The sequence below is a fragment of the Paramormyrops kingsleyae genome, chromosome 4 (assembly GCF_048594095.1).
Source record: "Paramormyrops kingsleyae isolate MSU_618 chromosome 4, PKINGS_0.4, whole genome shotgun sequence".
NCBI classification, from domain to species: Eukaryota; Metazoa; Chordata; class Actinopteri; order Osteoglossiformes; family Mormyridae; genus Paramormyrops; species Paramormyrops kingsleyae.
In genome coordinates this window covers 20,015,100-20,040,571 of record NC_132800.1, presented here as the reverse complement: position 1 = coordinate 20,040,571, position 25,472 = coordinate 20,015,100, and the positions used below count along the sequence as shown (strand labels likewise).

The 25,472-nt window shown below is 45.0% G+C and overlaps 1 protein-coding gene across 1 annotated transcript in view; it reads right to left on the bottom strand.

Annotated features, from left to right (window-relative positions):
* LOC111859601 (voltage-gated inwardly rectifying potassium channel KCNH2-like) overlaps positions 1-25,472 on the bottom strand; it is a 131,065-nt gene that overhangs the window by 36,247 nt on the left and 69,346 nt on the right. Inside the window, exons 3-5 of the mRNA XM_072710798.1 lie at positions 24,501-24,662; positions 23,325-23,774; positions 22,702-22,913 (exon numbers count right to left, since the gene is read on the bottom strand). Coding sequence (XP_072566899.1) covers positions 22,702-22,913; positions 23,325-23,774; positions 24,501-24,662 — 824 coding nt within the window. The remainder of the gene's footprint in view (positions 1-22,701; positions 22,914-23,324; positions 23,775-24,500; positions 24,663-25,472) is intronic.

Below are 25,472 nucleotides of genomic sequence, written 5' to 3'. Positions count from 1 at the left end.
AAGCAGGTGGGGAAATGCATGGGTCCTGGGGCTGTGTAGCCAGCTGACAAATCCATTCATTCACTTTACCCATTAGCTATATAAAGCCAGTGTCTGTGTTTCACTCAGCCACAAAACACCCAGATCCAAGACCCCAAGATTCCCACTGTGACAATTTTGGAGGACATTATGTGACATTATTGTTAACAGGATTCAACCATGTGGAAAACATGGGGTAACCCAAGCAGTTTTTTGTCGAATTTGCAGTCCCCTACCAAAAAGTGAAAGGCAACACTTACAGGCCAGCTTAGAGCAACATAATAATAAGAACAATAATAATGATAACGATAATGATAACAACAACGATAATGATGACAATAATAATAGCGATTAAGATAATAATAATGATAATAATAATGATAGCGATTATGATAATAATAATCATAATTATCATAATACATTTTATTTAAAGGCGCCTTTCAAGGCACTCAATGACACCTTAGAAAAACAATCCACACAATATGCATACATAATTCTAAAGTATCAGTACGTGTATACATATATTCAAAATTACATAATCGGATAATTTAAAACATGTTAATTATCTGAAGCTAATGTCCCTCCCATAAATAATTGCTGTTGGTTATTTCGGGTATTGAATATTGATATTGAAATACAAAGGGGTAGCAAGATATAAAACCTTCCCATTCAGAACACATAAATCAATGTTTTTGTTCCATGTAAAGACCCTGAGCCGATGGATTAAATTTTAATACCATTTAAGGGCCACTTTTTTTAGATAAATGAAATATTTTCAAGACTTTTTAAGGAACTGCAATTACTCTTCCCATTCTTCCTCTCCTTCCCCTTTGGGATATAGTTCCAACAGTGAGAGGTACAGACAGTCTTGAGGCTGCGCTCTATTGTTACTGTGAAGGAGGTACAGAGAGTCACATCATCTGAATCAACCTGCAGAAAGACGACTGTGCTCTACTCCTACAGTGAAAGAGGTTTTGAGAGTCACATTATCTGAATCAGCCTGCAGAAAGAAGGCTGTGCTCTACTGCTACCGTGAAGGAGGTACAGGGAGTCACATCATCGCAATTAGCCTGCAGAAAGACAGCTGCGCTCTACTGCTACCGTGAAGGAGGTACAGGGAGTCACATCATCCCAATTAGCCTGCAGAAAGACAGCTGCGCTCTACTGCTACCGTGAAGGAGGTACAGGGAGTCACATCATCCCAATTAGCCTGCAGAAAGACAGCTGCGCTCTACTGCTACCGTGAAGGAGGTACAGGGAGTCACATCATCCCAATTAGCCTGCAGAAAGACAGCTGCGCTCTACTGCTACTGTGAAGGAGGTACAGGGAGTCACATCATCCCAATTAGCCTGCAGAAAGACGGCTGCGCTCTACTGTTACCGTGAAGGAGGTACAGGGATTCACATCATCCCAATTAGCCTGCAGAAAGACGGCTGTGCTTCACTGCTACCGTGAAGGAGGTACAGGGAGTCACATCATCCCAATTAGCCTGCAGAAAGACGCCTGTGCTTCACTGCTACCGTGAAGGAGGTACAGGGAATCACATCATCCGAATTAGCCTGCAGAAAGATGGCTGCGCTCTACTGCTACTGTGAAGGAGGTACAGGGAGTCACATCATCCCAATTAGCCTGCAGAAAGACGGCTGCGCTCTACTGCTACCGTGAAGGAGGTACAGGGAGTCACATCATCCCAATTAGCCTGCAGAAAGACGGCTGCGCTCTACTGCTACCGTGAAGGAGGTACAGGGAGTCACATCATCCCAATTAGCCTGCAGAAAGACGCCTGCGCTTCACTGCTACCGTGAAGGAGGTACAGGGAGTCACATCATCCCAATTAGCCTGCAGAAAGACGCCTGTGCTTCACTGCTACCGTGAAGGAGGTACAGGGAGTCACATCATCCCAATTAGCCTGCAGAAAGATGGCTGCGCTCTACTGCTACTGTGAAGGAGGTACAGGGAGTCACATCATCCCAATTAACCTGCAGAAAGACGGCTGCGCTCTACTGCTACTGTGAAGGAGGTACAGGGAGTCACATCATCCGAATTAGCCTGCAGGAAGACGGCTGCGCTCTACTGCTACTGTGAAGGAGGTACAGGGAGTCACATTATCCGAATTAGCCTGCAGGAAGACGGCTGCGCTCTACTGCTACTGTGAAGGAGGTACAGGGAGTCACATCATCCGAATTAGCCTGCAAAAAGACAGCTGCGCTCTACTACTACTGTGAAGGAGAAAACCGCCCCAGTGCTAACAGGTGAAGGTCGGCTCAGACAGGTTATTTCCACCACACTTTGATTGATACCACACCTCTCCTGCAGTTCATATTCTAATATATCAGTAATTATAAATGAGATCCATCTTCAGACAAAAAGCCCCCTTCATAGTAGGAAGTTCCAGACATCAGCAGGGGGAAACACCCAGTGTGGTGGTCATATTAGCCACTCCATTACACGACTAGCCATTCACAACACACAAGTGACAAAAGGGTCACTGGCTTTCCCCATGACACGCCAGCACCTCAGCTTCTCTCCTTGTGTAGACTGACACCCAAAACTCAAAAAGTGTTTTTAGTGCGCTATCAGCCAAGGCACACCACATCTTCATTAGCAGTATGAAATATTAATTGCATTATTCTCTAGTCACAATGAGGCCCGTCCAAAGGAAAGCAGAGTCTCCTCAGCTGCCCACGTCTTCTCTTTATCAAGTTTGTCAAGTTTTCTCTCGGGCAGAAACACATTTATTAACCAGGTATAGTACTCTTGCTTTGCACAGGTACAGTTCTGACTGAGGGATTGAGGCTTTGACACATGCTGGGGGGCACTGAGACACCTATAGGGGCAACTATGGCACAGAGAGGGGAAACACAAGAGCAACTGCAGTAACAGACAGGTAACCAGTAAGGAACATGCTGAGGGCTGAGCACTTCAGGCCAGGGGAAAACCTACTGTTTACTTTCTCCGTCTCATCATAACAGAAACTGCGGACGCACCCTGTGCCAAATGACGTGATCACAGTAGCATCTGTTTACAACACCAGATTCCACTTGCCCCCCCCCCCCCCAACAGTGGTACACAGGCAAAGAGTTTCTGTGGGAGCAAGAAACTTTTTCAGGGAGGTTCTACCTGATTAATAATCATCCAATGAGTAGCTGGGGATTTGGTCCTGGGGGGCTGTCATTAGCTCATAAAGTGCTACATCTATCAACATTTGAAGGAGGGCTGAGGCACTGTTTAATGCAGGAACATCACAGTGCTGCGGAGAATCATTAACATGACCCAGCCTCTGATCTGTCATGGGGATGACACTTTCTGTTATGTTTGGAGAGACTCTTTATTTCACGTAAACACAAATACAGAGATTTACTCTTGCACCTGCATGGCCGGCTGCATCGTCCTCATGGCAAAGTAACACAAACACGTTCCTTAGGCGATATAGGTAAGCTTATCCTTCAGAGACATCTGAGACCCACACCTCTGTCCTGAGAACTGTCTTCATAACCATTAAAGCACCAGGATTTTGTAAGGCTCAAATTCTGTCCCCAAATATGTGATCTAAGATTGCATAATACACTGCTACCCCTCCGTTACAATCTGAAGAGATACACAACATCCACTCAGTAGATGTCCGACTCATCCGCAAAAGCAGCAAATGGGTTTCTTTAGGCGCTCTTATACCTGACGGTGAGTTAACCAATAAAACCATTATAAAATAATGTAAAAATGCACATCGCTGAGCCCTCCACTTCCTCCATCATATAGCTAAAAAATCGCAAAGCCACATCTAAAGAAAACACAGCACTCGCCATAATGGATTTCAGGAAATGCGCTGAAGATACACAAATGTCCCAGTTATCTTCTTCCCTCTTAAGTCTGGCCAAGGACAACTCTCTTATCTGATTATACCGCTAAGCTCCGAAGTGTGGTTTCAGGACCCAAGAAAAGCGTTTTCAAAGGCAAACACTACAGTACGGCTGAGGCTCTGCCCACTCCTGTCATGGACAGAACCTGAGCTCAGTCTTGTCTCAGGGTCTCCCACAGATCATGCACTGATCATGACTGGTCGTACAGGAAAAATACAAAAGCATGTCTAGGAACAACAATGATAAGCATCACACGGTAAATGCTGCAATTAAAGTTTGTACTTCTAATCAGCCAGGTGAATCAGTTGCGTTAAATATTTTAAGCTTTAAACACTAGGTATCTATCTTATGAGAGCCAGAAGTTATTTATTTTATTAGTAATTGATCACCGTGTTGGCGGATATTCTGCAGCTCTTAGTGACAATAGCGGTGCAGAAAGAATTAATTGTATCGCACATTCTTATAGCTGAACATTTCAATGAAGGGGATGAAGGTGAATATCACAGAGCTCAAAATCACACCATTCTTTTCTAAATACTGAAAATAATTTCAGCTTATGTAAAGGAGGTTAGCTTCCACTAGGGGGAAGCGCACCCAAGACGGCGTCAGCATGCACCTGTCTAGGCCAGTCATAGTCACACTCACCTCCTGGGCCACGATGCTGGACAGGCGAACTGCATGCTTCACCCGGGTGTTCCTGTGTTCGCTGTTCACCAGCGCCCCCTCTTGGGGAATGCTGTCTTTCTCACTGAGTGACATCTCGTGCCCCCCCCACACCCCAGCCCCCCAGCTCCCACGCCCCCTCTCCTGCCCCCTCCCACACTGCCTGCTAGGCTTCTTCTCATGTGCCCCCGCAGCCACGCTCAGAACCTCCACCTTGCGCTTCCTGCCTGGCTCTCACTGGCCACCAGACTCTGCTTCCTCTCACTCCTCTCACTCTTCTAACTCACTAACAAGCCCGTCGCTAGTCCCGGGAGTGACAGGCACCTCACTTTGGCACCTCCCCTTCAAAGCCGTGCTTGGACGGCTTTCATCCGTGTGGCGGTCACTAACTCTCGGGTGTCATCCCCCTCTTTAACCCCTTCTCTCCCTACTACCGTCCCGCCTGTCCTTTCATACTTCCTCTTTTCACTTTGTGGGTTTGCTCTCTCCCATTTCCTGCCCAGCTTTCTTGTCCACTTCACAGTTGCCTGACACCTAAACCAAGTACCTGAAGCTCTGTGCTCCTGCTCACATTCCCATCTCCGTTTCTTTCTCTCTCTCTCTCTCTTTCTTTCTCTCTCTCCCTCACTCCCTCATCCCCTCCCTCTCTAATATTCCCTCCCCCAAACAGTCGATCTCTCTGTCCCAATCGGCTCTCATTGTCGCCAGCTCTGCTCCTTCGCACCAGGACAGCTGCGTCCGATTGATTTAGGAGTTCGGAGTCTCACCCCTTTTCACGGGTCAGGGTGCGAGTCAAAATGCTTCCCTACTCAAGGGTTGAGTGTCATAGGAATATCCCGTGTTTTAAACATGCATGCTCAGTTATTGTTTGACAGTCCAGCACCCAAAATGGGGCATCACTTTCCTTCCTTGGAGGAACATGAAGAATATCATCATTTTGCATAAAATTACTGGATGAAAATAGGCCCAAAATGCCACCAAGAGAGGGAAAGGAGATTTCATCCCCATCACTAAGTACAAATGTCAAGGAAGTCACATCTGACAGTGGTTAGTCAGGCTTCTTTGAAAAATAAAGTTATCAAAAGCACCAGAGGTTCCCCATGGTTACGACAGGAATGTCGCAGGTTACAGCACAATTGGAAATCTATGGGGTTCGAGGTGTTCAAGTTGGTAAGGTCCAACAATTTGCAAGCCTAGCCTATTACTCCAACCTTACTGACCACAATAGAAAGAACCCTCACTATCTTTTTCAGACAATAGCTTATCTAACAAATACAGATGAACCTCTGCTACCAGGTAATATTGATATGGAACATTTTATGGACTTTATGGAATTGTTCAAATCAGGCTTCAAACGTGTTCAAACAGCTCACAAATAAGTCTGATGCAAACACATGCAAAATATGTGATTATTCAGATTTTATTAAATAAATATGTATATTAAGTATATAAATATGTGAATAAATATGTATGCAGTAATAAATAAATATATTGTATAATGTGGCTATAAATAAATGATGAAATGAAATGTGAGCATAAACAAATAATTTCCACATGTTTCAAGTTAATTTTTTAATTATTTTTTTGGCAGTTTGATTTGGCTAATTATTAAATTATTTATTTCCACGATGTCACACATAACGTGCAATAAGCCTTGAAGCTGTCACTTTCACCCATCACGATACAGAGGTCTCCGTGATTGGCTGAGTGCTTCCAAGAGACCTGCCTCCAGTTGGCCCAGTCTGCAGCAATGAAGCACTGAGCCACAGATGAGAGCGCGGGTGGATACGAGTGCAAGGGGAAGTTTTCCCGAATTCCTCGCAAAGCAGCCGCACGGCATGGCTGTTCAATCAGATGTTCTCATTTGTAATCTGCAAGTCTGCAAACACATTTGTCAGCGATGTCGCACTCGGAAGGAACCACCACCATTTGCCACCACCGTTGCAGTTTCTTCCGACAACCTTTCGATTTTAACTCTGAAGTCTGTTATTTTATCGGCAGAATCCATTTCATCAGCAATAATAAGCATTTTTCGCACCAGTTCTGATAAGATTCTGTTTACATCCAATGTGGCTGTGTTGAATTACATAGGAGCAATAGAATGGAGATGATGCACCAATCCGAAACCAGTATTCGCTAGAGCCCTCCTTTAAAAATTTGATGGGTTAAAGTGACATTTTGCATTTCAAGGCTTATTTCACATCCATGTGCAGTGTCACTGCATCACTCAATCAATTAATCAATCAATTCAATTAAAAAATAAACAATTTTCTTTGCAAATTTAGTTATTTGTGCTCACATTTTATATCATTGTGATATATTAATCGCCACATTACACAATATATTTATTTAAAAGTCTGAATAATCCCCCCATAGCAAACACCCTTAATGTGTTTCAATTAGTCGATGAACAGGAGTTTAAAAAAATCATAAACGACAATTGATACTAGCGATGTGGCTGTGCCGATGCTTCTGGACCGTAGTGTAGCCTGTGATGGTTAACGATTCTACCCTTTTAATAGAATGGAATTTGATGTTGGGTTGTGTGGAATGGTGTTGAAGTGGCTTAAATCCTATTTGACTAATTGATATCAATAGGTCCAGCTCCGCAATGGTGGCACAGGTCAAATTTGGTGTACCACAGGGATCAGTGCTTTGTCCTACATTTTTCTCTCTCTACATGTTGCCATTCACCAATACTATGAGAAAACTCAATGTTAATTATCACTCCTATGACGACGGCACCTGAATATACATTTCAGCTACACCTAAGGACACTTCATCTATTGTCCCTTCAGCTAACAGCCAGCTAGCTTCATCAATAGCTTTGGTGAAGTTAACACTTTTTGTCACTCAGTGTGGAGAAAATAGATGTTCTATTGCATGAGGCAAGACTGAAGATAGGTGTGTTATAATCTCCATATTCCACTCTGAGGGGCTGAACTCCCCCCTCAATGCACAGCCTAGACACAAGCCTCTCACTCAAATCACATGTGGATCCAACATGGAAGGTGTGTTTCCTACTGGTAGCACTGGCAAACAATGACATCGTTTTATCATTCGAGACACTGAGAAACTAACACATGCTTTTGTATACAGGAGGCTGCAGCCTATTCAAAAAGCAGCAGCTCGTATTGTTACCAAGTGGAAGTTCAGCCACATGGACCCTGCTCTTGGTTCCCTTCAGTGGCTTCCTGTTAAGTTCATGACTGATTTCGAAGTTCTCCTATTTGCATAAAAGGCACTCAAATGTCTAACACCTGCTTACCAGACATATCAGATTCATTTTTATAAGCCACATCATACACTCAGATCAGAGAATGCAGGCTTCTTTGTCATCCCACATATAAATAAAGCAACAGATGGCAGTAAAGCCTTCTGCTACAGGGCCCCTACATTGTAGAATGGTTTGACAGCTAATGGTCCAGATGCCAAATCTGTCTCAGTCTTTAAATCTCAACTGACAGTTGCCCATTAATGGGCCAATGAAAGTTCTGACCACCCATGTTGTCTGCTTTCCTTCTTATTGTCTGGACAATGCCAGGGGTGTGCACCATCTGAGCTGGAGTGCTGGTTTTCTGGTTCAGTCCCATGAAAGGTGATATCGTTGATGCGACATCGTGGATGCAGCCTTCAATCTGCTGACTTGCACAGGCCGACATGGAGAACCGACTCAATGATGGACACTGACTTTGCCCTTGACCGCAATTTACACCCTGCATTTAGCAAGCAAGCCCACCCTTTCGCTTTTCAATAATATTAGCGTGCCTGGGGGGGTTGGGCAGCCAGGTGACCTTGGACCCCCAGAGATCATTCTTCTCCCTATTTGGGAGCCTTTGGTTCCTCTCCTCCATTGTCATCTGGCATTCTTTCTTTGATTTATTTGTCTTTCCTTTTCCCCGTTACTGTATTGCTCTGTTTAAATGATATAGGAACGTATTACAACATTTCAACGTCAAGCGTCTTGGGGTGACTCTGTTGTGAAAGGCGCTATATAAAAATAAATTGAACTGAATTGAAGGTAGCAACATGGTAAAGAAAATGTGCCTCAAATTACTTCTTAATAGTTAAATAGAAGTAAAACACATATCAGTACTGGCATTGTCCGGACCATAACAAGGGGACTGAAGTTCTCAATAGGTTTATAGAGAAAGTTGGGATCTATCTGGGCTGGGGGTTAATGATGCTGTGCTGCAGTACCACTGAAATGTTTGTGCAGTAGTAGCGTTTGCACAGAGGCCATGTAACAGTTATCACTGTGTGTAGCCAGGAAATGCACAGTCAAATGTTACGTAACAAGGCACTCACTGAAAATGATGTGTTCACCATAAATAAAAAAAAATATAAATAAATGGGAACTTGGGAAGTACCCAATAATTATTGCAAGGTTGCATTCTTTATGTCCACATACAATATTCTGACCTATGATGAACAAACTATGTTATAATCCTTTCATAGTTGCACACCTGAGAAATTATTTTAAGTTTATTGTGATGGAACAAAGAAGATATGGAGGAAGACAAAATAGCATTCTTTCCATTCACGTGTGTGGAGTACAACAATGCTGGCTTCATTGTGTCACAACCTGCCCACCTCACCCGCCTGGACTCTGCGGTCTCCTCCCTCACGCAGCCCTGATGGACCACACCTGAAGCTTAATGCTCCTTATTAGTCTCTGTAAAAAAGTATGTATTTGTTAGTCCGGTCATTGACGTAGTACCTTCTTGTGGCCTGTGTCCTACCTCGTTCCATTTCCACTCTTTTGATCCCTTGCGATCCTGTTTATTTACAGCCTTTGTTTCTTTAGTTCAAATAAACTCATTTTTGTTTCTTCACCATGCCTACTCCTAAGTCCTTAGTCCCGTTGTTAGTGACAGAATGACCAGACCCGCAGGCAACCCCAGCAGCCTGCGCTTCTGCTCCAGCTTTCAAGCTTCCTTGCATCCAGCAGACTGGATACCCCGAGTCCCTCGGATTCAAGGTTCGAAGGGGTTTCCAGCGCCATGGGAGATGCTGGCATTCGGGTGAACACTATCTAGGCCAGCTGGCCAGACCCTGGTCTGCCCATGAAAAGCCCACCTTTCTGGATGCCCATTAATGTGTTTGCTTTTGTTTGCTTTTACATTTTGACATGGAGTGTTACTGGATGCCGAATGCAGCTGATGGGGTCACCAGCCCCCCACCCCCTCGTCTTGAAGTCTGCTCCTATCACTAAATGAGAGCGGGCAGCCGTGCAGTGATGTGTCACTGCACGCTGGTGTTTGACAGAAAATGGCCGGTGCTGTATGATAGGCTGTCCATCCCGGGGGAGGAGGGGGGGGTCTGACAGCTTCCCTAGCTGCAGAAAATGAAGTCGGACTCTCCTCTTCATTTTCATCTCCGGTGTTTGGCAGTAATGGAAGAGTGTGTGAAATTTATTAGTTCAATTACACTGCCTCCCTGTTCTGACGAAGAAATGAATGGTATTGGTTTGGAGGGGGGGAGCCTTTCCCCAGTTTTATTGAGAACTCCCAGGCAGGATAAATTCATCTCTAATCTCAGAAAAGCAGTTCAATCTCTGTCTGCAAGCTCAGTTACCCAGCTGTTATAGCGTTAGAGACGGGGGTTAGGGTCACGCATAGGGGTTAGGGTCACGCATAGGGTTCAGGGTCAGGGTCAACCTCCAGATACACAATCATATTAGACTGTTGTACCCCCCTTCTCCACCCCCCACCATCACCACCACTAAGAATCAGCAATTGTCCTCACAGATTATATTCATGGCTTTCTTCCTTTAAAATCATGGTAGATCAGTTGGCTCAGCATGTGTTTTATGTAAAGCCGAGCAAAGGAAATCAGAAATGACAATTTTATAAGTTATAATCCGAACCCTGGCAGGCTGGCAGCTTAGTAATAAGTAGTTAAATAAATCATATCATGTAAGGACCCACATCTTTTAGAAATAATAATCTGCTGCTATCCTTAAGCGGTAATACTGAAATAGAAAACATCACGCCCAGACTCCGGCTCAATCCACATAAGGGGCGACTGGAAGCTGATCACAGAAGGGGGGGGGGGGGGCTGCAACATAAAGACCTACGATAGCTAGACGGAGCGACAGAGAGGCAAAGGCAAAAGATGGCGGAGGGGAGTCACTGACAGCATGACAAAGGGAGGGATCGAGGGGAGCTGAAAGGCAGCTGACATCTTTGACCACCCAGAAATAGCCTTACAATAAGACGAAGTGAGATTGACCCTCCATCTGGGAGGATTCAGGTGAAGGATAGACAAGGGGCAACACTAATTCCCTTCACCAGAGGAGAGCTCTGAAAGCAGGCATGCTTAATCGAGCGGATACGGCACAGCAAATTCACTGGTGTTCCTGGAAACAAGCATGCATATTGAAACAAGTTATCCTGACCAGGACCTAATAGCTCCCTGTTTAATAATAACAGTAAAAATGAATAACTCCCTAATATCTCTCTGCTTACTGTTTAATAATAACAATTTAATCATTTTGACGCTGTCTGTGGGCTGTATGTATTCAGTTGCAGCCAAAACTTGTTTGTGTTAACAAGCACGTGTACCTAACAAACTGGCCACTGAGTGTATATGACACATGACACAGTTTTATGAGAAAGACAAGTTAGCAAATGGTAGTATACTACTACACTACAAAACAGTACTATGATACACTGCTAGTATGGTTTGCAGTTTCTAAAATACAACAATTGTTGTGAAATAGCAGTTTTGCTAAATAAATCATAACAACATATGTCACGCCCGGCTCCGTACGATCCTTGTGTGTGCCACGCCTCCTCATTACCTCGTGTCAATTCCTGGTTGTGATCACCTGTGTCCTGTTATTTCTGGCTAGTCTTGTGTATTTAGTCCGCGTCTGAGTACGTCTCGTCAGATCCGTCATTGTAGTGTCAGTGGATGTACGTGCCTGTCTACCCTTCGTAACCAATAAACCCTGTTTGTCCGTCTTCACGGCTCCGCTCGCCCGCTTTCCGGCTCGCCCGCCCCGCAACCCTGACACATATATACATTTCATTCATATGCAAAAGAAGTAACAGTAAAAACACTGCTTTTGACTTGATAAAACATGGTATCAATGATACCAAAAGTATTAATCATTAGCTAGATTATATTTCTGTGATGTGAAAGAAGCGGAGTTATTGCCTGATCAAATAAAACGAACTTGAACTGCACAAAACTAAATTATTTTGGGCAAATTTTGATGAGACCCAGCGCAACACTTAAAACAATGATCCTTTAATTTTTTGAGTACTATAAATCCACACATGACGCTTCCACAGCCCATTTAGCAGGAAACCTACTGTAGCAGTACCACCCACTGCAGAGCAGAAAACACTAGATCCATAGAGATTTTATTACAGTTGTTCTCAGCACTGGCTTTGCGCACAGTGGGACTGTGTTCTGTCAATGAAGGAGACTTGCTGGCTGAGATGGAGCAATGCTAGCTGAACAACTCAGTCAGGTAAAGACGCCAAGGGGACCCCTTGTATTTCCGAAGAACAACTATTCAAAAAGCGCCCCCTACTGCCAGCCTTTCCATTTGTTATTCTGAAAAAATGGTGGCTGTACCCAAGCAAGGAGAGGCTTATACACTCACATGTTTCATGCAGTACAGGTGAATAACAGGCCCACCTGAGAATGTGACCAATCATAACCTCGAGAATGCAAAAAAAATAAAAAAAATATGTACAGGAAAGAATCTAAAGGCAACAAAAGTCACAAAACACAAAGGCGTGCATAACTTCCTAGTTTGAGTTACTGACTTACAGGACTTCATAATGCAAGATGCAAGGGCCAGGACACGTCGAAACACCAAAGCGAAACCAGAACATCATTCTGACCTTACCAATAGCCATTAACGTAAACATTAGTGATGCTCTTGAGCAAAAAAGCAAAGACATTCTGACGGAAGACCCATGAGTAAGCAGCAGCAAAAGAAATTGTTCTGCCTGCCACACTGGGCTTGTTTGAAGGAGAGAAACTGATTTTTTTTTTCTTAAGATGAGCTGGAAAAATTCACCTCCCCCCTCATTCATCAGCACTCATGCACTGCATTGGTCCAAATTTAAGGCCTTGATTACAAGGCAATCCCCCCCCCCCCGGCAGATATCTTTGGAAAAAACTTTTGGGATACCAAATCTTATCTTTACGAAGAAAAATAATTTTATATAAGAAGGTAGTCATATCAGTGTTAAAAAGCATTACAATAAGTGTATTGTACAGCAAACGAAGTCAACATTACAAACTCCATAACCCTACGAACCGCAGAATGTGCTTCAGTCATTTTAATAAAAGAGATGACAGCTCCATAAAACGAGAGTTACTCTCTTCATTAACGGACACTATTGGTTTAATACTAGCAGCAGCGCAGACCGTGAAGCCAACAATTTGCACACTCATGGTTACGCACTTACAAAACACACGCATTCCATGGCCTACATTACACAGTTGCAAATAACGTACACGTATATAGAGAAATCCACATATTAATTTGCACTATTTAAAGATACGCATGGTGCAAACTGTATAATGAGTCCTGCTGACCAACCCCATGACATCAAAATATGTCAGCTAATTGTGGACAGTGGGTGGGATCAGAACAAATGAAAAAGTTTGCCTCTGGGATTCTACACAAGAAGAGCACCGAAGCAGTGATCACCACTCATACGACATCAATTACGTTTGAAATATACAAGCAAGAGGCAGATGATTTATGCCACGTACTGTTGTATGTGTAAATGTTGTATGTGTAAAATGACATTTTATATTTGAGTCCTTGAATATTAGGCAGCCCCAGTTTTTTTAGCTGGAATTTTTTGGAATCTGTGGGAAGGATTCCGGGTGGACATGGAGAAAAAGCTGTGAGAGAGTCTGGCTGAACTGGCTTGGATGCTCCGGAAGCTTCTGGCAGATGGAACCGGGACAAAGACACTGCAGTGGGAAGGATGGGAGGCAGAGACTTTCCATTGGTCTTCTGAGCTGTGCATGTTATAAGTTGTAGGGTCTTGAGGTTGGGGACATTGTGGGATCATGTGATTTGGGAAGTCTGGCTTTCACACAGACACAATATGAACAAAAGTATTGGACACAAGGTCATTACACCAACATGAACTTTTATGACATTCCATTCTAAATCCATAGGCATCAATATAGAGTTGGTTCCCTCTTTGCAGCTATAACAGCAGCCACTCTTCTGCGAAGGATTTCCACAAGATTTTGGAGTGTGTCCATGGGAATTCAGAAAAGCCTTTGTGAGGTCAGGCACTGATGTTGGATGTGGAGACCTGGCTCGCAATCTCCATTCTAGAATGAATCCCAAAGATGTTTGATGGCGTTGAGGTCAGGGCTCTGTGCATGAAAGAGAAGTTCTTCCACACCAAACTCATCCAACCATGTCTTTCAATAGTAGACTCACGTTGGAACAGAAGAAAGGACTTCCCTAAACTGCCCTCAAAATGGGGAAATGTCCAAAATTTCTTTGTATGCTGAGGCATTAAGAATTCCATTCATAGGAACTACAGAGTCTACCCCAACCCCGGAAAAACAACCGCATACCATTATCCCTCCTCCAACAAACAATGCAGTCAGGCAGCTAACGTTATACTGCCAACTGCCAAAAGCAGACTTGTCCATCAGACTGCCAGACAGGGAAGCAAGATTCATCATTCCACAGAACACATTTCCACTGCTCCAGAGTCCAGTGGTGGTGTGCTTTACACCACTGCATCCGATGCTTGGTGTTGCACTTGGTGATGTGCAGCTGCTCGGCACATATTTCTTGTGCTGGGGTTAATGTCAGAGGAAGTTTGCAGTTACTGCGTCAACGGAACATTGGTGACTGTTACACACAATGCACCTCAGCCCTCAGCGACCCCACTTATATTATGTGGTCTGCCACTTTGCAGAGGAGTTTCTGTGGTTCCTAAATGCTTACAATTTGCAATAATGCCACTTACACATGGAATATGTAACAGGGAAGACATTTCACAAGCTGACTTGTTGCAAAGGTGGCATCCTATGACAGCACCAGTACCACACTTGAATTCGCTGAGATCTTCGAAACTAACCATTCTCTCACAAATCTTGTAAGCCTGACTGCATGGCTAGGTGCTTGATTTATACACCTTTGCCAATGGGTCTGAATGAAACACCTGAATTCAAGAGATGGGTCCCAATATTTTTGTCCATATAGTGTATATATCAATATCTTTTGCATTAATGTGTTGCATTAATTTTAAATAATGCATTATCCTTTCTTTGATCACATTAATTCATGCTATATTTTATTAACCAAAAGGTACAACAGTATGAACATAGATTTTAATAGACCTATAATTATCCTTCTGTTTGGTAAATAATGTGATGAAGTATAGAGGCATACATAGGATAAAAACATCAAAATGTGCAATATTTGTTTTATTTTATTGAAGGCTTATACCTTAAAATCTTTACGTCTTTCATGTTATAAACTGCACTTACAATTAGCTTGACATTGATTGTTAGGCTTATGTTTTTTGAGCCTGCCAAATAGGTTTAAGATTTTAGGGGGGGGGGGGGGGCTGCTATGATGTTGAAGCTGTAGTAAATAAACTGCAGCCTTGCATAGTTCCCTTTCAGATGTCCTGGTGGGAAAGGATGATGTGAAGGACGAAAGAGATGCTTTGATTGACTGACTCCACAAGGTTCTGCATCTGATCACAGAGATGTAAACCGCACTCATATATAATCTTTTGTTTCCTCGTAAATTGCCAGACTGCAGCTAAAAGAGCCGGTGGCAAAGCTCTGATGCATCATAGACTGGAGATTTATTGCAGTATATTAGTTATCACACGGCAGGTCGATGAGCTAAGGCTATCAAGCACATGAAACTCACTTCACATACATCATGTCATGCCTGGGTGGCAGTCGATGTCTCTGGCATGTCCCAATGTCACTCCTGGTTGTTTCAGACCCTGAATAGTCCTGGTGTGAAGCAGTGCTTCCTCGGGGAAAATGATCTCTTAGAAAACCATCTCCTGCAGTCCATGTAAAATGGTCTCATCATTCTCCTTCCACATTACTTCAGATCTGCTGTTTGTGGACTTCTAAATACTACGCAGGATTTTTGGCAGAATGCAAATATTCTCTTCTGCAGTTGTTACAATTACTAATCCATACCTGTACATGAAAACATGCAAGAGTAAAAGGCTTGGAAAAGTTGCATGTTACTGGACTTTACAGTGAATAGCAATTACTGGTTATACTGGCAGATACCGGTACTATGATTAAGCTTCTTCTTAGTCTGCTGGCTGCTCATGCTCTAAAAAAAATGAACAAGAGTTGTTGTCACCAATTGCCCAAAAGGAACAGCAGACGGGGTCACTACAGCAGTCCGAGAAAGCGGCGCGGGACGGCACCCACTGACCCGTGTGAGTGTAAAATATGGACACAGTATTGGTTATTCATTTCAGGACACGAACATCATGATAGTCACAGTTAGGATTAAGAACTGTCTAGGGTGGACAGTAAAGAGTTAAACACGAGATTAAAGAAAACACGAGATGTGAAAAAAATTTAAGCAAAAATAACGTCACGGGTCCGAGATTCTGTCATTGATGGACCTTCATGGGATTAAATGATAGTGCGGTTACTGCTCAGTCAATGCTTGTTATATCCAGGCATCACTCATAACAGATTCAATTACTGCAAGATGAGAGAGAGCATGAAGCTGTGCCCTGCACTGGCCAGCGCAGCGTGAGTAATGGCCTAATAGCTGTTAAAATAGGTCAGGCCTTTTGGGGGAGGGGGCACAGGCGAGGTGGTGATGTGCTGTGGGGGGGGGGAGCAGGGAGGGCTGAAGCTGCTCTTCTCATTCTCGCTCCCCCCTCCTGCCCGTGCATATGGGCTGCTCGTCAATTCTCGGCGTATGACGTCAGAGGACAGACCCCCCCGGCCACCCCCACCCACATGACGTCGGCCGCCTGCCTCTCCCATCTCTCGCCACTGCCGCCGGCAGGGAAAAGTAATCACTCCCGGCCCGGATTTGACCTGCGGGCGCTGGGCCGCCGCCTCCTCAAAGAGACTATGGAGTACAACGCTCCCCATGCCCAAGAGCAATCCCCAGGGTCCCCGAGACTCGCACCAAAGGCTGACACCTCCGGAACGGAGACAACGTTCAGTACCGTACCAGTGGCACCCCCTAGACCTTCTCACAGAATGTGAAAAGGGACAGACAGCTCCCTTAGAAGAGCTACTATTCAGTGATTCAGACTTAAAGACTGACTACAGGAACAGCAGCTGCCTGCAGCCCCTAGGGCACCGAGCCCCGAGTGCTGCTCTGCACAGACGAGGCTTTGCAATTTCCCCAAGGACCTGGGCAAGGATTCTCTCCATTATGAACAGGTATGGATGGCATTTGTGCAGCCAGGAGAGGCAGGAAGTGCGTGGGCCGCCGGCCACCTGCCCGGCTCTGGATGCGTCTGCTGAGTCTTAAATAAGCAGGAGTATCAGGAGAAGTGAACGAATCATCAGCACTTTTACTCTGAAATCTCACATTATCCAGGGGACGTGGTTCTATTCATTGTCAAACCGTAGAACTTAAAAGAACTACTGTAGGAAGGGTAGCTGCCGGAACACAGCACCGTATTTCCTGGACAGCTGCATCACACGCTCCACCCACCATATCCATACTCATCACCTACCTGAACAATTTCTAGAAGTAGTACTGTAGATGGATCACCAGGAAATGTGAAAGTTAATACATGTGTTTTTACCTTAATGCTCGGGGTCCTTGCTGTGACATGTAGCTCTGAAACTACACATATTGATTTATAGCTCATATTTCCCGACTTTAAGTATGTCTTAATGTCTATGTCTTTCCATGGCCACGATGTATTAAAATGCGTGCACAAATTAGTTCTGAGTTCCCAACAAATGCTAAATCAACTTCACAAAATCCCTAAAACATCTAGATGGTTTCCTTTTCTTTTTTGTGTTCTCAATTTTCGATTTTGAAAAAACCTTTTTTTCAATTTAGTCATAGTTAGCATTTTGGTTATTTGTGCTTCTCCTACTTACTTATGCCAGTTACTCTGCCATAGCTGTATCTGCAGGAGTTGACATATTACACTCAACTAACTGTTTGCACTGTTTCTAATGTCCTCTACTTTGGTGAATGCACCCCCCCCCCCCACAACCACGTCTGGGGTGTGCAGACTGGGGACCCAAAAATCCCAGATGTCCTGCCCACCTTGCTGCCTCCGACACCCCTACTAGCTGGACATCCTACCTGCCACCCTACCCTCCAGTCTGTAATGTCTCTCCTGCCTGCCGTGCTGCCGGTGATCTGGCATTTACACCTGGATTTAAAAAACTGGAGTGTATAGATTGGGACTTAGTCAATTTGACTTCCTCTGCCAGCTCATGGAGGATGGGTTCCCCCTTTGAATCTGGTTCCTCTCAAGGTTTCTTCCTGTTAGGGAGCTTTCCTTTCTCTGTCGCCCCTGGCCTACTCTCCGGGGACGTTGGGCAAGCGAATTGAATTGAGTTGAATCGAATTGAATGAAATTCAATTGAATTGAGAGGCAGAAGCTGGCGTGATGTGTACAGATATTATGGGTTTTACAGTAGAATATTTGTTCACTCAAATCTTTGAAATAATTCATAATATGTCCAGCTTAGTCTTATTTTGCTAGATGTGGCACATGCCATATATTATGCTAGATGTGGCTAGATGTGGCTAGATGTGGCACATGCCATATATTATGCTAGATGTGGCTAGATGTGGCTAGATGTGGCACATCCGCAAAGCATCAACAAGGCAGAAATGAGGCATTTTGGAAATTGCATTCTAAATAACCGAGAGTCGTAAAAATCAATACAACACAAATACAAATACAATAATGCAACACCCTTTCTTTTCATCAGGCCTTTTTGAAAGAATTTAAATTCAGCTTGTACTTGCTTGCAAGTAGCATTTTTGTTGGAAATTAATTATTGAGATATTGATATATACAAACTTGAGAATAATATATATATATATATATATATATCTCGTTAAGGTAAAATAGAGTGTTTGTTTTGGCGTTGAGCATTTGACATTGTCCTTACTTTTTAGGTATATTAAAATCCTCTCTGTTCATTTTACATTAATTTAGGGATTCAATGAATAAATATGATTAGAAGTCTTAACATTAGGTGTGATCTATCACTATTAATCACATCAATTCACAGCCCTAATGTTTCTGTTATTTTTTCTTAATTTATGCTCTATGTTGTCTGTGACTGTAGCTATCAACACTACTGTACCAAAGCACATTCCAAGTACATGCAATGTAGCCATCGAGTGAATATTGATTCTGATTCTGATTATTAAGCCACAACACAGCATTGGGTTCATTTATGAAACACAACCTGTTCTTTATACCACACATCGTATTCATATTAATAAGGCTTATTTAAATTTTGTGCACTGAGCGTCACCAAGGACAGTTCCTGGAACAAGGTCTGTGTATCTCTGGCAGAGTCCTGCTACTGTAGAACACAGTATCAGAGACAGGAACCATTGTATAAAGGAGCTGCATCCTCTGGGAATGTCCTACATCTCCTAGTCATTTTCCGCACTGATTTTACTTGATTGTGCCCAGATGATTGTCAGCATTGGGCTCTGCTGTTCTGACTCACAGATGGACAGATTCCATTGGTGGGGTAAAGTGACTCCATAGCTGTACATTGTGCGTGTGTATAGCTGCACACTCATGGGTGTGTGTGAGTGTGTGTGAATATGTGCTTTCATGGACACCTGTGCGCTAGCCTGCATCTGTGACCCTCGCTTCTGTGTGTGTGTGTCTGCATACAGTACCTGTGTGCAGAGAAGGACGGGGATTAAAAATCAGCCCAGGATTTTACATCCCCCTTCAACAATTTCCACTTTGGGGTGAATATTTTTCCATGCCACGTAGACGGAGTCCCGGCAGAAATTCTCCCAACTGTCCCTTGTCCCTGTGTGTGCAGGTATGAGTGGGTGTTAAGGCACAGTGAGGCAGGTGGGCGGACGGACAGATCTGGGGTGGGGACGCTGCGATCTGGGAGAGGTGCCCTTCCTGCTCAGGCATGATGTGACCTCAGAGAACGTGCCACTGCTCAGCTGGCATGACTAAGTGCATCGAACTCCACGCCTCGCAGGTCCCATCACAGCGGCACCTTGTCTCTCACTGTGTCACTGTCTACAGTCGACTCATTAACATATTAAGTTCTCTGATGGTATTCGATTTGCGTAGGGATGTGACTGATAGAGACAGAGTTCCCACACATCTAACCATCTTCCACTTCATCAGCGCATGGTTACGCCAAGCAGTCCATCCATACCAATCCATTTTCCGTCAGAGTGATGCAACTAAACTAGTCTGAAAGTTAGACTTGGATACCAGTCACATTAATGGAGGTACAAAACTAAGCCGCTACTCTGCTCACTCACTGCTCTTCATCCCACCAGACACGGAGGATAGCGCTCAGCTCTGCTGAGACGACTTGGACGGTGCTGCCACCTTCAGGACAAATGTGCAAAATGAAAATGGCATATTGAGTCGGTGGGTGCGTTTCCGCTTGGGCTGGCTCGCCATGTTCCGCACGAGGTTTTAATAAGCTGGCAGGCGCAGCTGCAGCCAGGCGACCGGTGACCAAATCGATCATGTCCGACTGCACTGCGGAATCGAACTCCACCGTATCACTGCTCAGCCCAGCTCAGTCTCTCCATGGCTACCTCACTGCAGTGACGGCCAAGGTGCTGTGGTGAACTATGTGGTCCCTTCTGTGACCTCAAGCCACATGCTTATCACTGGAAGCCACATAGCACAACCAGCCTGATTTACTGGACCTGTTATCAGCCTGGTTGGTTCTTGTTTGCAGACCCAAAATGGTTTCCTGGCCCTCTGCCTCTTCCAGCATTGGGGCCCTTGACATCCTGATCATCAGCCAGGTTCTATGGCAGTTGGTATATATACCTGGGTATAACAACACTGTAATTATCCATCTACCCATCCATCCATCCATCCATCCATCCCCTGTCTGTTTACCCAGTGATAGTTGGTGATGTAGACACATATCGACAAAAAAGTTAATTAGATATGCCCCTGCCTTGCTCCCCCCCAACCACAACCACTCGAGTCTTTGGGAACGAAGCCAAGCTGTCACATGACCTTGTCCACCTCACACATGACCTGCAGCTTGCCTCTACTGGCAAACTCACAGCTGCCTGATGACAGTTTGTCGATCGTGTGCAGCAAACAAGGAAAGCCAGGGGACAACATCGCCCCCATGAGCCTCATAAGGGTAATGCGAAAGAAATCAATACTAAACACTTATACCAACAACAGTAAAAGCAACTGTAACATACTAATAAGTGTGTAATAGGTATCCCCACAAAAACTGCCTGTGATTTATAAAACTGGGGACTAAAATTTTATGCAAACTGTCATCATTCACTAACTATTAACACCAATATCAGAGATCAGAAGAGGGGCCAATCAAGGCATTTTTCAAACTGATCGATGCCAGCTTCTACAGCCAGTTCCAAAGCCTGATCTATTTCATTTCCCGCATCCGCTTAATTGACGTCAGTTGCTCAGATTGTAAGGTTCCGTCACACGCTGCAGTGAGCCCGAGGCACATGGCTTGAAACTACAAACTACTGAGATGTCGGTCATGTGGAAATTCTTTAAATTGGAAACTCAAAGAAGTCCAGCAGCTACCTGCAATGTTTGCACTGCCATCCTTTCCAGATAGGGTGAGCTACTTCTGGTTTTACAAACTGCTTTAAAACTGACATGCTCCTGTGCTTGGCTACATAGTTCAGTTATTCTTCTGCTTTAACTGGTTTGTTGCCTTGACTGGGAGACTCATCCTGCTGATTCATATTAACATTCGTTACACATGCATGATTATAGGGGACTGACCAATCAGCACGCAGCAAGAACTCAGAGCTTAAGTGAAATCCAGGTCCTTTAAATTGAAATAGTAGTTCACAAATCCTGTCCTAGTTCAGTGTCCTCCCTGACACGGATTATGTGGTCACCCTATTTCAAAAGTAGGCAGCAACAGAGCATTGTTTAATACAACAAACCTAATTAGGCCATGGGCGTAAATTAAGGGGGGGGTTGTAGCCACCCCAATAAATCAAAACCAGCTAATACAACCACCCCAGTAATCATGTTTCCCCCGTAATGGGTGGAGACCTCAGCCCCCCCAGTGTTCCAGCCAAAGTTACGCCCTTGAATTCGGCACTTGCAGAAACACAAGGAGAAATACTGCAACAATCACAAAGCTTACTCAGAACGTGGACTTAGTGTGTATGTGTCTTTAAATATTTATTTGAAGATTGAATAGGGATTCTGAATTGGCAGATACAAATACTGAACAGATCAGACCAGGGAACCAAAGTGGATTGGGACATTATATTTATGATTATGCTACACCCAAATCAATAATTATTTTATTATATTATTTATATTCTCAGAAAGGCTTTCTCAGACTTCATTTAGCTTTATTCTGTACAGTAACAGCTGTCTAAGGAATCACATAAGGGCCCTTTCACACTTCATTACAGGAGCAGGTTACCCACCACATTCTCATTTCTTCCATGCTGCCTTAATTCTCAGATGTGTGCATCTTGATGGATGGCAAAGACTTAGTCCTACAATAAATCAGCCAGCAATTTCACAGGTATTTAGCTAAATGTCCTGCTTGTAAAAAAAAAAAAGCCATACCTCAACGATTAGGGTTATCCAAAACTCAGTAAAATTTATAATGCATTATTTTCCCAGAGAGCATCACCAGCATTCTTTTGTACTATTTAATCTTGGTGATTCGGTCCACTGAGGCGTGCAATCAACGAAAAATAAAAATGAAATCTGCAGCATTTAAATCTGTAAACTAGAGCTGCCCAACTCGTAGTTTACAAAATGAACTGAGGGGTGACCCTCCCCCATTTGGCGAAATAATATCCCATTGCCACCCCAGTGAAATCATTGGGTCTTATGCGGCCAAACCATTGTTCAAGGTTTGGCTCCCCTCCTGCATCATCCAGTAGCAGGAAATGTTATCCGCTGTGGGGGTTCACCTTCCAGCAAACACCCCATCCCCCTCCTGCTATGCCGGGACGCATACCTGGGTGACCTTCTCGGTGACGTTGTGCGTGCGATCGATCAGCTTGCAGGGGGCGATGATGTCCTTGTCTCCGGCCGGCAGGGTGACGAAGGGGTCCGGCTTCAGATCCACGAAGTTAAGGGTGATGTGGGGGATGGTGCTGATGGTCCGGCAGCGAGTGAGGTCTGAGTCGGAGGTGGAGTTCAGCAGGTTGGTCTTGTGGTTTATCACACCTGAAACAGACCCAGCTGCCAGTGAAACATAGGGATACATGAACCTTGACACAGACAGAACTCTAGAACTCCATTCTACAAACCAATGGAGACTGAAAGCTTTGATACTGTGAAGTATTTATTCCCGGTATTTATTGTTATTGTTATTGTTATACTTTAGCATTGTACGATAATAGGCAGAAAGGTGTACACTTTCAGGGGCCCAGAAAAATGCTGTCGGCAAGTTTGTTAAAACAGTATGAAAGACCCGTTTCAGTTCCTAAAGACCCGTTTCAGTTTCTAAAGACCCGTTTCAGTTTCTAAACTAATGAGTAACTTTGGTTTGGGGGATGGCCGATTTGTAATAATTTTTCTGGGGCCCAGCCATGTCCCGCGACCCTGGCTGAGGTGTGACCCCCCCCCCCCCCGCACCTGTGCTCCCGGCCCGGCTGCGCAGCTTGCGGTCCCAGTCGGCACGCATGCTCTCGATGTCGTCCACGGAGGAAGCCCGGCGCAGGCTGTACAGGCTGTCCCGCGAGCGCGCCAGGCTGCAGCTGGACAGCGACGCGTCCACGTGGCGACACTGCAAGCGGCTGGAGGAGCGGCAGAAGGAGAGGGGCGGGCGGAGAGACGCGGTGGCCGGCGGGGGCAGGGAGGGGGGCGGGAGGGGCTCACTGTCCAGCAGGTCCGAGGGTGGGGCTGGGGGGGGCTGACAACCGGGCTCCGGTAAGGACAGCAGCTCCCCCAGCGCCAGAGACTCATGTACCAGCTGCGAGGAGACGTCACAACTGCGCCCCGCTTCCGGGTCGTTCTGCAGAGACTGCTTGCTGGAGCTTTGGGAGTGAAGTAGGGGCAGATGCAGCCTGAACCGCCGCCGGCGAACTTCAGAGGATGGGGGACAGAAGAGGTGAGGAAAAAGAAAGAGAGGAGGTTGTGTTTGTCGTCCTGCCACTGAGATGCACATTAAAGACATGGAAAGTGCCGTGACTTTACTATACACCAAAAATACAAAGAAGTTTAACCTGTGGTGGGAAATTTTTAGTGTTTGGACTGAGAATAATAACTTATCAGCCTCCCCTGTGTCACTTATCCTCAGAATTCAATCTGCTGCCTCCAAACAAACTTTGACAGCTTTAAACTTATTATGTCCTTGAGCTTCACTTTGCCCTGGGAAGAATTTTAGTATTTTATTGGCTGTAGCAAAAACGCCTTCAGTCACACAACAGGCACAAAGGAGAAGTGAGGCGCTAAAACCCATAGTGAGCAGGATCATCAGTTGCTCTCAGTCGCTAACTGCTTTCGCCCTCGTCCTTTAGAATGGATCAGGCAGTGACTGACAGCACACAGTAATCAATCCCAGTTTGAGCTCCGTGTCTCGTATGACTAGAGAAAGAAGCCAGAGTCGATTGTAAGGCCGTGGGGCTGCGCCTGTGAACGGATGGTTACTGGTTCAAATCCCAGGGTCGAGCAGAGCGGTTTCATCATTAGGCCCTTGAGCAGGGTCCTTAAACCCCAATTGCTCCATGGACTGTACATTGATTTTGGATAAATGCATCAAATAAAATGTAGATGGGTGTAAATCAGGGCAGTGGGGGGGGGGGGGGGTACCTGATGAGAACCAAGGGATGGGCAGCTTGTGGTTCAGTATTCGCGCAGGTGAGTTCAGGCACTTCCCCTCGGAGGCCACCTCGAAGTTCAGGATGAACATGATAACTGTACCGTCCTCGTTCTTCACTGGGACCACATCCACCAGGCATGGGAAGCACACGCCTGGACAGGGAGGCGAGAGGGAGAGAGGCAGCACCAACAATCACACACACGCAGTCCTGTGTGCAGAAACCCCTGCTGTTTGGAGTGGAAAATTAGCAAATGCTTGGCAAACTAAACAAGGCCCAATAGCTAAACTTCTCTGGACACATGGAGAGACTGTCTTACCCATAATGCAATCCTGGACTTCCTGATTTTCCCAAGTTCAATGTGTCCCTGGGTCAGTAAGGGAGGGGCTTGCATTTCACTTCTTGGTCTGTTTTTTTCTCATTTTCCAACTCAAGGCTTCTAGCCATCCAAGCCTGGAACTATGTGTGGCTCAGGAGGCTAAGCCTCTGTGCCTGTGATCGGGTTTCTGTGCATGTGATAGGATCTGTGTGCCTGTGATCGGGTTTCTGTGCATGTGATAGGATCTGTGTGCCTGTGATCGGGTTTCTGTGCATGTGATAGGATCTCTGTGCCTGTGATCGGGTTTCTGTGCATGTGATAGGATCTCTGTGCCTGTGATCGGGTTTCTGTGCATGTGATAGGATCTCTGTGCCTGTGATCGGGTTTCTGTGCATGTGATAGGATCTGTGTGCCTGTGATCAGGTTTCTGTGCATGTGATAGGATCTGTGTGCCTGTGATCGGGTTTCTGTGCATGTGATAGGATCTCTGTGCCTGTGATCGGGTTTTTGTTCATGTGATAGGATCTCTGTGCCTGTGATCGGGTTTCTGTGCATGTGATAAGATCTCTGTGCCTGTGATCAGGTGCCTATGATCAGGTCTCTGTGCCTGTGATCGGGTCTCTGTGCCTGTGATCGGGTCTCTGT